The 12500-nt window shown below is 42.7% G+C and overlaps 2 protein-coding genes and 1 long non-coding RNA gene across 7 annotated transcripts in view; 2 read left to right on the forward strand and 1 right to left on the reverse strand.

Moving 5' to 3' along the window:
• The window catches only part of LOC123500058, a 42641-nt gene extending 36080 nt beyond the window's left edge, over nucleotides 1–6561 (forward strand). Inside the window, 5 exon segments of the mRNA XM_045248690.1 lie at nucleotides 3703–4409; nucleotides 4642–4781; nucleotides 5072–5297; nucleotides 5566–5698; nucleotides 5905–6561. Of these exon segments, the coding sequence (XP_045104625.1) occupies nucleotides 3703–4409; nucleotides 4642–4781; nucleotides 5072–5297; nucleotides 5566–5698; nucleotides 5905–5950 (1252 nt within the window). The 3' untranslated portion in view covers nucleotides 5951–6561.
• Nucleotides 6046–12500, reverse strand: part of LOC123500059 (protein lin-52 homolog) — a 23012-nt gene continuing 16557 nt past the window's right edge. The window contains exons 1-4 of one of the 5 annotated variants that reach the window (XM_045248691.1): nucleotides 11037–11135; nucleotides 10315–10383; nucleotides 9933–10043; nucleotides 6046–9280 (exon numbers count right to left, since the gene is read on the reverse strand). In XM_045248691.1, coding sequence (XP_045104626.1) covers nucleotides 9138–9280; nucleotides 9933–10043; nucleotides 10315–10383; nucleotides 11037–11067 — 354 coding nt within the window. In that variant the 5' untranslated portion in view covers nucleotides 11068–11135 and the 3' untranslated portion in view covers nucleotides 6046–9137. Of the gene's footprint in view, nucleotides 9281–9932; nucleotides 10044–10314; nucleotides 10384–10825; nucleotides 10965–11036; nucleotides 11136–12500 lie in introns of those variants that run through there. The other 4 variants (XM_045248692.1, XM_045248693.1, XM_045248695.1 and 1 more) reach the window with 4 other exon arrangements.
• The window catches only part of LOC123500060, a 12121-nt gene continuing 10060 nt past the window's right edge, over nucleotides 10440–12500 (forward strand). The window contains exon 1 of the long non-coding RNA XR_006673162.1: nucleotides 10440–10457. This is a non-coding gene — a long non-coding RNA (uncharacterized LOC123500060). The remainder of the gene's footprint in view (nucleotides 10458–12500) is intronic.

Here is a 12500-nt window from a genome sequence, read left to right on the forward strand (position 1 = left end):
GCGCCGCACCGAGAACATCGCCCACGGCGCAGCTCGCGGTGACCCCGCCAGTACAGATTCAAGGCTCGTGCTTCATTATATGAGGGAGGGACGGGAAGGAGCCCACTGGGGTGTAAAGCAGCTCGGGTGCCTCCTTTTCTCCTTCCCGCCAGGTGAGGAGGGATGGTTATTGCCCTCCGGCGGGTCCACCAGCCACAGGATTGTCTCCACGGCAGCCTCGTCTTCACCTCGGTGTCCTGCTCCTTCACCTGCGCCGCGTGACAAGTCCTCAAGTGCTGTGTGTCGGGTATCATGGGCTCTCGCGCCCTGCCCTTGTGGTGACCTGTGGTGGCCAGCTGAGGGTCAGTGGTGGCGGCAGTGCGCGCTGCCAGGTGTGCCAGAAACAACAGTAATGTGAGAGATTAGGGAGAAGGAAAAGAGAAGATGGGGCGAAGATTGCAGGGGGAGTGGGGAGGACCTTACCACTGACTGCCCTACACCTGGCCTCCCCTTTCCTGCCCCGCGGGGTCTTCTATGCCGCAACACCGCTGTCGCGTCTGCTGCGCCCTCTGGAACTAAAGAAGTCGTCCTAGAATGCCGCCCTCCACCCTGTGATGGATGACTGGACGAAATGTGGTGAGAATCTCCACCGGACGTGGATATGGAGGCGACAACATAACATCATTATCGTCATCATCATCATCATCATCATCAACAGCAGCAGCAGCAGCACTGTAAACACAGACTGGCCTAGACTGACATTTTCTACGTAGCACCGGAAGGGAAGAGCGGGTGGAACTTTTTAGCTCTCTTATCATATCACATATTGCATTTGTTTGTTGTTGATGGTGATCGATATAATGTAGTGTGTGTGTGTGTGTGTGTTTCCTCGCTGGTTCTGAGCGGAGGGATAGTCTTGTCCGTCTGTCCTTCGTAATCACAAAACACAAGGTCACACTCCTTGCTTCCCTCCGCGTCACCAAGATTAGCAAAAATAGACAGTCTCCGTGTCCAGAAAACATAAATTTGGCGCGCCCTCAATTGGAAGGTGCGCTGCAGCGTCCGGGGGAGTGGTGTGGCGGCGGCCATGAAGGGCGGCCTGAAATGTCTCGCCTTGAATGCAGCGCAACAACAGGGAAGATGTGGAGCTTCCTGGAAGACTGGATGGAAGGAACTGCCTGAGGGTGTGATGCGAGGCTGAATGTTATAACTTAAGTGAAAAGATTAACACATTTCCTCATAAAAACAAGTAACATAAAGCAAGTAGGTGGATGTTTACGTCATGTTTTTCTTTTTTTAATAAGTTAGAGAAAATCTAGAGGGGCCAACAAGTTTACACTTAATTGTACTTATCAGTGCGCGGCAATGACTTCAAAAGTGAAGGAGTGTGTCGCCGACACGCATGACGCCCAAGCTGTGGTGGTGGTGGTGATCGCGGCGAGGGCGTGGTGCAGGAGCGTTCATGTGATGAGCGATGCACCACTCATTACTGCCGCCCTCAGGTCACACCCAGTATCCTTGATGACCTGGCGCTCGCAACACTGGTGGCCTCACAGCTTACAAAAGGAACTGATGACACTTGCCTTCCTCACATTCTAGTGTCGAGGTGCATGGCGGCTCCAAGTCAGTTCTCATACATAGCCAGGAGACAAGAAACACCAAGTTTTGGTCATCTATTGAAATTCCCTGGGTTTATATTCTTTCAAGCCCGCCACGCCTTACTTTGCCTTCACACTATCACTGGCCACGCTTCCCTGGTGACCACCCGACGCTAACCCCTGCCCTCCATACCGGCCCTCATGACAAAGTTTCAGGGGTGAAAGTCAACCTTGAGTCACGGTGTGTGGGGGAGGCAAGACGCGAGAGGCGGCACCCTGTAGGAAGCAACATTTTTATTGTCTTGCGTGGGCACCAGCACCACCCCGTCTCCTAGTTCCTTTCCCCGCCCCTCCTGACCTGCCCATGCTGCGCCTTGCTTGTGATTGGCGAGGAACGAAATACAACTCCACCTTTGTTGTAGTGACGCGTGAACCTTTCTCCCTCGGCACACGGAATGAATAAACGAATTTGTTCTTGTCATTGACACTTGGCTCGCGTGGGTTGATCGTGACGGCCGCTAACCTTCACAATGACACACACACACACACACACACACACACACCTGATGAAAAAAAAAAAAACTTTTTTTTTTTTTTTTTTGTTTATTCACAGCAATCAGTAGCAATGATCAGCGTGTCTTACTTGTCCTGCGCAGAGTCATGTGGGAGGGACAAGTGCAAGTAGTGGAGGCTGAAGCGAGGGAGAGAACGGGACCTTGAGGGACTGGAAAGGAAGAAGAGGAGGAGGAGGAAAGCAAGAGGAGAAAATGAGACACTTTTTCGTCATTTCAAGTTGATTACGAGAGGTTCTCACAGGGTGGTGGGTGGCCGGGCCAGGGGGAAGGGCAAGATGAAGGCCATCGTGTGATTAGAGGGTGGGAGGAGGAGGAGGAAGGGAGCGCGCCACGGACTGACACTGCCCGGAGACATGGAGACATGGAAGATGGTCCCCCCCGCCCCGCCCCGCTCCAGCCATCACTCACTCACGCACTGATCAGCTCCAGATTACATCTATGTCTTTAGGGTAGTGCATTATACGTACTTTCCCTTCCTTATTGTGGTACGTGATGATGATGATGGCTGTAATGATGACGGTAATGCTGTGGGAGAGGAAGTAAGAAGACAGGCAGAAGACAAGGACAAGGAAAAGAAATTTCTACTCAACTACTGTATTCAAGTATTCAAAAGAAGAAAAGCTTGGGATGTTATCTCTCTCTCTCTCTCTCTCTCTCTCTCTCTCTCTCATAAAGGTGTGGCGTCCTCAAGGTAGCAGACTAGCAGTTGTTCAGTGATGGTAGGTTCTGTCTCGCATCTTAATAGTTTTGACTCTTGACAGGATCCAAGTCCCCTGCTCTGCTGTGTGTGTGGAGCTATGAAGGTGTGAGTGTGTGGGCAAGGCAGGAGATTATCAGGACATTGAGCTTGTGTTTTTAGAGCATTGCCTTGACATTGTGTCTAAGGTAGGATAAGGTAGTGGTTGGTGTTGGCAGCTGCATCTGACTGATAGAGTGGAAGAGCAGGGTAGTAATGGCAAGTGTGTGGGGAAGCAGCTTCAGCAGTGGTGCTGATGTAGGAGTAGAGTGGTCACCTCCCAATATTGTTAGCACAGTGCAGGGTCCACATTATCCTCCTACAGGTTAATTTTATGCATGTGTATATCACACAGGATAAGCCAGTGGCAGAATGAAATTAACATATTTGATTGTAATGCATGTACTATACTGAGGATTTTATTTTATGTTATGGCCTATAGTGCCTGTAGGCATACTTGAATACTATATGTGGGAAGTGTTGTTCAGCTTCTGCCCAGAAGTGGCGCAGGCAATTTTATTTATAGTGTTACCCATATTAGGGCCCATATCACCATCCAAGCGCATCTTTGGTGTAACTAACTAGAACCTGCGTATCATGATAACACGTAGGTAACTTTAAACCACTTGACAAATGGCATAGCTTCAAAGCAGTATATGGTGGGATTCAAACCTACGCATAGATATCTGCCCAATCCCACACTCACCACCTTATCCACTACACCACTGCCTCCTGGATGTTCTCCTGGGCTGATTTTGCTTTATTGTTCATTTGGTAAAATATATATGTACTAATAGAATTATTGCTTCCTCAGGGATGGACGACTACGTGTTGGAGACGAAATCATCAATGTTAATGGTCGGCGCCTGCGTGGTGTGTCCCTGGAAGAGGCACGGCGAGTCCTTCGTCACACCCCCATGGAGGTGGACATTGTGGTGGCCAGGGAGCCTGAGCACCTCGGCCCCAGCCACGCCCGCACTCATGAGTCTCTCTACTCTGACTTTGATGTGGCTTCCCTGGCCAGTGGCCGTGTGGACTCTCGCATCGAGACGAGGATGGATTCCCGCGTGGACAGTGCTGGTGGGGAAGAGGAAGGAGAAAACGATGAAGACTGCACCTGCTCTCACTATGGTGATGAAGAGGATGACTTGGGTGAAGACTACTTGGGTCACAGACTTCACCCTTGCTGTCACTCAGACATATGTGATCTGCCTTGCCTGTCAGAAACAGGTGCTTACTCCAGGGAACACACTCATCATACTGTGTCACGCCGAGATGGCCGCGCCTGCTCCAGAGAACTTCCAGATCTGCCGGACTTACGCCCTGGTGCCCGCCAGTGTGCCAAGGATCATGCAGCAGACTTGTCCAGGGATTCCCAGTGCTGCTCATTCCAGATGGTAGGCGAGGGAGACACTCAGAGGCGCACTGGAGATGTGAGGAAGCCCATGAGAGTAAGCAGCGCACGGGAAGAGGGTGTGGTTACAGCCGTCATGGTGCGCACTGTCTCTGATTCCTCCTCAAGTGAGTCTAAAAGTCTTAGTGGCTATTTATTCCCATCAGTAACGTCGCAGTATTGTAATCTTAACCTGCAGTGTACACTGACACATACAGTACTTGTGCAGTGAGTAAGAAACTATAAGATACATATGAAGTTATCTGCTCCACATTCTGGTTGATGAGAGGAAAGCAGGCTTGATTTACTGAAATTCAGAAGTGTTGCTCAATGTGATCCCTTCTCTCTCTCCTCCACCAGGTGAGGACGAGCCACGCCGCCTGCTACCCCTACTGGAGGATGGAGTGTTTGCTGATCGGTCTCCCTCTCAGTCCTCCCACTCCTCTGTCAGGGTGAACTCAGCAGCCTCAATGCACAGTTCTGGCAGGTGCAGCAGACAGGTAGGTGATGGCCATGGCATGGTCAAAGTGAATAACTGTACAACTATGAGTATGAACAGTAATGTGATTTCTTTGTTTTTAAATCTTGTTGTGTAATATTTATAATGCAGAGATTCAGCTGGGACTAGTGCATAAAGTGTTGGTGCACAGACACAGGAACACTTTTGAATCTCAATACACACAACTTGAAAGATGACGACTTGCCAACTTCAAATCCCAGCATTGTATATTTAAAGAGGTGGATTTTGTGGGCCTAGGCTTACTGAAATAACACTTTTGATACTTTCCAGGTTTCGCAAAGGACGCAACGCTCCTCCTCCACCTCCACACTTCCTCGCAGGCCTAAGTCCCTCAACCTGTCCTTCCACACAGTAGTCTTCGAGAAGGGCCATGGCAAGAAGGGACTTGGCTTCTCCATTGTTGGGGGACGGGACTCCCCAAAGGGCAACATTGGAATCTTTGTTAAAACCATCTTTCCCAGTGGACAGGCTGTGGAGGAGGGAACACTCAAAGAAGGTTGGTCTTATTCTTATTCTTTGTTTTATTTTTTTTTATTCAACATCTGACCTTTGTAATCAGTTACCATCATATCATTATCATCATTACCAAGTTTTAGATGGTGAGTCGAGCTTACAAGGCAGTGCTGTTTGGAACTTTGCAAAGTAGTCTGTCACTGTTGGTTCACTTTCAGTTAATATAATTAAATTTCTGAAACATTTTATCCATTTTGCTCTTAACTTTGCTCCATCCATACATATACAACATCATGCCATTATTTTCACAGGAGATGAGATATTTGCAGTCAATGGAGAAAGTCTAGCAGGGGCAAGCCACTCTGAGGCAATTGCCATGTTCAAGGCTATCCGCTCAGGCAAAGTGGTGCTCCACGTGGGCCGCCGCACACACTCCAAGAAGAGGTGAGTGTGGTGGTTGGCAGTAAAGGTTGCATTGCATCACGCCACTAACTTCTACAAGATATATTGAATGAAATAAACTTGGTTGTTGCTGTTATGCCTCAAGCCTTTCATTGATTCAAAATATACATGAATTGGAATTGACAGCAGGAAATGATAACCCTTACATATATAAGGCACATTTTATCTGCATATTTCTCATCTTTCAGGGCACAAAAAACAAAGTCTTTTGATGACCTGGATAAATGTGAGTAGTCACACACATTTACAGTGGTCCACAAAGTCAGCATTTTTTTGCGAAAGGTGTGGACACCTGTAGCTTCCAGTGGTTTGATAATCAAATCTTGATGTCTTAAAAGTAGGTTTTATTTATATTATATTTAGCCATAGATGCAGTAAACCAAAGATGTTCACAGGCAGACTTCATTCTTTTATAATGTAATAAAGGAAGATACTCAACTGAACTTCATATGAAGTGTGTTTTTTTTATGTTTGTGTGTTGATGTGAGGGTGCTTGCTGTAGTGATGTGTATGCTGAGTACAAGGAAATGCCCTTTTACCTCTGTAAACATTTTAAATTAGAAAGATATTAGGTATATCAATACATTTTTGCATATTTATATACCAGTTTTAATACAATGTCTGTAATTTATATATGTAAGGAAATATTTGCCTCCTACTGACATGACACCTTAGCAACCAGCCAACTAATCAACACCAGCTCATGATATATAAACGAGGACTATCTTTACTCTTGTCACTTTGTGTACATATAGTGTAGCTCCTAAGATATGATCTATACAACTTAGTCCTTGCAGTACCTACTGTACGGCTCATATCCAGCTTTAATAAAGTCTCCTTAATGACAATGTTCATAAAATACTACCTATTAATTGTAATCTTCATGAAACACCTCAAGTGCCTATTCACCTTCAGTATTGGGTAAGTGATTGGAAAGCAGTGGTGGCAGTGTCATGGATAATATTCTGAAGGGAAAGAGACCATTCTTTTAATGACCACAGGTAAGTGAGTCTTTGTGCTGCTCAGTAATGTCTGCCTAAGAACAATTGTGGCATTAGATGCCACCTGTCTTGTGCCAACAGATACTACACAGACTGCAACCTGAAGCCACAATTATCTCCATCTAGCTTTACAAAGGGCGGGATAAAATAAGATTACCCAAATGCTACAACTTAGTTATTTCCAGAAGAACAAAAAGTCATGTGTGAAATATATCCTAGAGGTTCTACACAAGATTATCATGTCAACAGTAACAGATCGACAAAGTTTCAGTAACCACTGTTCAACACCATTCGGCTGAAGTCTTCAATATTTCCCAAAAGCAGGATGGCTCTACTCAATGCTCTCCATGACAAAGACGAACAACAGTCGTCCTGGTATGTCAGTGTGGTTCAAAGAACACAGGAAGACAGACAAGTGTTAAGTGGGCTCATGATGTAAAACTTTATCCGTTGCTACATTGTATAATTGAAGAATCTCTTTGCACATGCTTTGCTAATATTTTTGACAAGTATTTAATTTCAACCTCTTAAGTTCATAAGTTATGAAGTATAATAGGGCCAAGAGATAATCTTAGTCTGAGATGTCATGGGATGTATAATCATAGCTGCCAGAAGAGATACTATACTTTGATATCTACTGTGGTGTGAAAGGAAAACTTCAGGATGGATTGTTGACACAAGAGGCTTGAGGAGGTAGAGAGAAAAATGTGGAGTTACTATGCTCTAGGCACTGTACACTATCACAAACCTCCCCAATAATTCACATAATTATCACACAAACCTCCCTAATAATTCACATAATTATCACTCATTCAGGATTTGCAGTGTCCCACACAAACACTGGTACCCAGGTTCCAGGTGCTAGAGTTACACAACAAAGAATCACCCTTTAGTCATTTTAAACTCTGATCAAACACTAAGAGACTATGAAATCAAGAACCTGTGTAGCTGCTATATTTAATTTTGAATATTTACTTCAATTATTATGTGATAGAAGATATTTTCAATACATTAATATGCAATACATATGTAGTCTATGTATGGACCATTTCAATGAAAAATAACATGAATTATACCATGCACTGCAGCTTGCCAATTACACCTATATTGCACACATTATACCTAAACCTAATAATAACAGCAGGTAGAAACACTAATCTGAATTCCTAAACCTTCATACAGAAAGTAATGTACTGGAGTGTTCAGACTCTGATGAACTTGACTCAATAATACTCATTGTCAGTCTAAGAATGAAATATTCTTCATAAAAACCTTCAGCAGCTTGCAGGTTCTCACACTACAAAAATGTGATGAGCTGAATGCCAGTGTCCACCTTCCTGCCAAGCAATCTACTTCACTTTTCTCATGCAAAAACAATCACACCACCAGCATGCATAGATTCATTATAATGTAATGCAGGAAAATTATGAAAATTATAGTACTTTCATTAAATACTAGTTACAACAGTACCCTTGTTATCATGAATGATACAGGAAAAACAACTGCAAGTGAGTTGTGTCTGACAGCTGTGTATACTGCCTGCTGCGGAAAGGTAAAGTGTTAACAGATCTACCAAACATCTCCATCACCATTTCTCTTCTTGCACATAAAGTACATTATACTGTATATTTTATCTATTTTGCAAAAGTTCTTTTCTACTAAATCAAGTTACTGTACCATTCTAAAAGTGAAAACCTAAAGTTTGTTGGGGGAGATATATAATGATAAGTTGGCTAATGAAAAACACGTAAGACTGCTGACCCAAACTAGTCATGACCTAAAGTAGGGAAAAGTACAGTATGTTTGGTTCACATGCCAAACTGACTACAAAGCACATCAAAGAGGGAAATGACCTAATGAAAGTTGCAGTACACCATTTGAGCAAGCACATAATATGTTCCAGGTAAGTTGTATTTCCTATCCCATAAGTAAAATGTCTGGGAAATTCAGTGCAGGCAACTACTAAATAAAAAAATAAAAATGAAAATATATAAAAAAAAAATTAATAAATAAGTAAAAATAAATCAAGTAAATATTACTTAAATAAGCATGTATTGAGCACCATGTTAGAAGTGAAGTTACACAATAATGAATTACAAACATAATACTAAGGAAATTATGTTTTCACTAGCATAGACATTAGCTAGATCATCAGTGTTCTCCACAACACCACAAATACCCAGAGCCATGCATTTTGTGAGATCTGGTACACTTGCTCTCCTATCAATTGTGTGACAGTATGACCATTTTCCACATGTACATATACTACAAAACTTTAAAAAGAAAAACCAGATAACATCATGTATGTTACAAATTTGTTTATATATGTATATAGTATATATATACTGTACGTGTAACTACATATTTACATTATTATTTAGAGTCATCACAACTCATGACACACCAGTGTTAGTGGTCCGTCACTTGGGTTTCTTGTTATTGAGAATGTGAAGGTATTTGCCTCGAGTCATCTCCTTGGCCTCTTCCAAACCGAGCTGATAAGCCACATTTTGCAGCTTCTTCACTTCTTCTATTATTTCAAGAGCAGTAAGTAACCGGAATTCTGCAAGTTTGTCACTTGGTAAATCTTAGATTCTCTAAAACCACAAAAACAGATATGTACAGTGTACAGTAATGAGCTGAGCATTACAGATGCCGAGACAGCCAGTAGGATTACAACATACTAGGTTTTTGTTATCTGTTACCAGTTCCTCAAGGGATAGGAATATGAAGTTGACTAAACAAATTAAGCTTTTATGTTCTAAAGAGAATGGAATTAAAGATGAAAGAAAAAGATGTTTGTTAATAGCTGTCCACGAGGTATGTTAATGCAAATGGGTTAATGATCAATTTCTAATGTCAAGAATTAAATGTTGAGATAAGTGACATTTTTTCATACATTTTCTACCTCAGCAATTATTTCCTTTTTAAATCAAATTCAGCAGATAGCTTAAGAATTGGATGCTTTGAGCTCATTGAAGAAGATAAAACACAATGCCTTCCCTTAAAACAGAGAAAAACAGGGTAATTAATCTTAAGGCAAGATAAATTCACCATGACAGGCACTTACCAGGGATTCAATCCCTAAATTAAACAACAAAGTCCAGTGACTTGGATATTAGGGCCACAATGACTGTCAGATCCCTACAATGACTTTACAATGGCTTTACTCCTCCATTCAAAGAGAGAGAAACTCTTGTTGGACAGACACTTACGATATAGAAGATTAAAGTCTTGTTCTTCCAGGTCCAGGTTCTGAGGGTCAGGACTGAGCTGAGGTGACAGCAGTGGTGCAAAGTCATACACTCCTGGAACTGAAGAAACACCTGCACAAAAAATGTCCTCATGGAACTCCACAAATATAAAGAATAAAAACATCTTGTACACACTATTGTACTATATTAAACCAATACAGAGAAGAAAACATTATAAAACAAGTCAGCCATTTATATTTCGACTAGCTACTAAAATTTATCTTGCTTAAAAATACAAAACAACTTATAGATTTCCCTAAGAGTTTACTTATACATGAAAAGTGCTAAACTGCATGTAAGTGTGTACAAGCCTAAATATTATTATTACAAGAGAGCGACTCACTCTGCTCTGGCCATAAATCTGGACTGGACCGGTCCAACTTCTCCAGGCTCAACAGGGACGGCTCCATCTCTGGCAAAGGAAGGAAGCAACGCACATGAAGTAATATTTCTTTGCCATGGCACGACAAGCAGTCACCTGGCAAGGTAAATATATAGAATGCTGCCTGGTGTAAAGCAAAACTGCGGGCAAAGACACCTACAGTCCAACTTTCTGGACAAAGCAAGGTACTAATGTACAACACTGCCAATTTATAATGAAATAACTATATATATTATTTACTAGAGAGCTAGATGAATTTTGTATTCACTCAGTTCATTAACTTCACTGGTGGCGTCTTCATGTTGTGGACGAAGACTAAAAAATAAAGGTCGTATTTTACCGAGAAGTAAACAGCCAGTCTGAAAATTAATACGCTAAGTTCTCCATAATCCCCACACCACCGAACACCACTCTATCACTGTGAAGAAGCTGAAGGCCACGTAAATACGCCAAACAATCTCTCATGGCTCACCCTGCAGCTAGAGAAGGCCACTGTGCTAGCCTGCACTCCTCCCAGCTTGCCCACCGCTCCCAATACTACAGGCCTCCGGTGTGAGTAGCATTACCTTCACCCATTTACACTCCTCCCCTCGTCAACACAAACAAACATAATATCTGATGGCCAAATTTGGTGCCCGAAGCACTTTTTTTAGCTATATACTGATGACGCGGACAAAATTTACCTTCAGGTTGAAAGTTCCCTCCTTCAGCCATATTTGTTTACCTCGGCTCCGCCACCTCTCCCCAGGCAGGCCCCGACCAGTCCCCATCCCAAACCCGCTCTCCGCAGAAACTATGATAAAAAGATTCCCTACGCTTTCTATAGTTCTATGTATTTCATTATGGCATGGTAATCTAATTCAATACTTAAAACCGGTAAACCTACAGAGTTTCACCACCTTGCCCTTTCTGGACGAAACTATTTTTTTCTGGTAGATTTCGGCTTACTTTTAATTAAAATACCACTTGTTTTTGGCGCAAATCAACTAATTTTTTTACAGCCCCGAAACATATTATGATTTGCATAAAAAAAACAACTAATAAATTAATCAAAAACAAGCCGAAATTTACCAGAAAAAATTAGTTTCGTCCAGAAAAGAACCTAACCTAACCTAACTAAACCTAACCTAATCTAACTTAACCTAACTAAACCTAACCTAACCTAACTAAACCTAACTTAACCTAATCTAACCTAACTTAACCTAACTAAACCTAACCTAACCTAACTTAACCTAGCTAAACCTAATAACCTAACCTAACTAAACAGAATCTAACCTAACCTAACTAAACCTAATCTAACCTAACCTAACTTAACCTAACTAAACCTAACCTAACCTAACCTAACCAAACCTAACTTAACCTAACCTAACCTAACTAAACCTAACCTCAGGGGCCGTCGTGATTGGTGGAAATAATTTTTTTTTTTTTTCATCGGCCGCCGCTTCAGTTTCAAAGAACAGAACCAATCAGCGTAAACAATTAAGCGCATGCTCGGACAATGGTATGTCACGGAGCCCGCCTAGCCGCCGCGAGCGCATGACGCCATCAGTGTGCGGCAGGGTTTGATGCGGGAGGCAAGTGTCACGGCTCATCACCAAAACACCAAAACACGCTTAAATAATAATAATAAAAAAAAATATGTGTCGCCATTCAAAAAGGTTGCACCTAGTATATATGGGGTTCAAATTACTCGTAATCAGGAGCTCTATCTCTTGAGGTGGGTAAAAAACACGTAGCTGATTGTGGTGAAACTTTGCAGTAATACCTTAAAACCTCATGTAGCATAAAGTACAGAGTTTTGAGTGTACCTTAGTGGTGATAAGAGATGCAGCGGTGAAGTGCCTCCGATTTTTTCCTTTTTTTATTGTTACGTATTAGCAAGCGATCCTCTGAATGGTTTATACTTTATACGCTTTGGATGAATCGAATAAAGACGTTTCTTGTTCAGTGTGTTTCATCCAACACCACAGTTGTTCCCCTTTTGTTGCAACCCTCTCACAAACGCCGAGGCTTTGCACAGCCCTCTGCTCATTAGCCCAACCTTCTCAATGAATCAGTGACCTTTGACTGAAAGATACAACAAATTCCAGTGTTTCCTATGCAATTGTCAACCTTCTGCCTACCGTCTTAAGTGAAGCAATACCCAT

Source organism: Portunus trituberculatus, chromosome 50 (genome assembly GCF_017591435.1).
Source record: "Portunus trituberculatus isolate SZX2019 chromosome 50, ASM1759143v1, whole genome shotgun sequence".
Taxonomy (NCBI): domain Eukaryota; kingdom Metazoa; phylum Arthropoda; class Malacostraca; order Decapoda; family Portunidae; genus Portunus; species Portunus trituberculatus.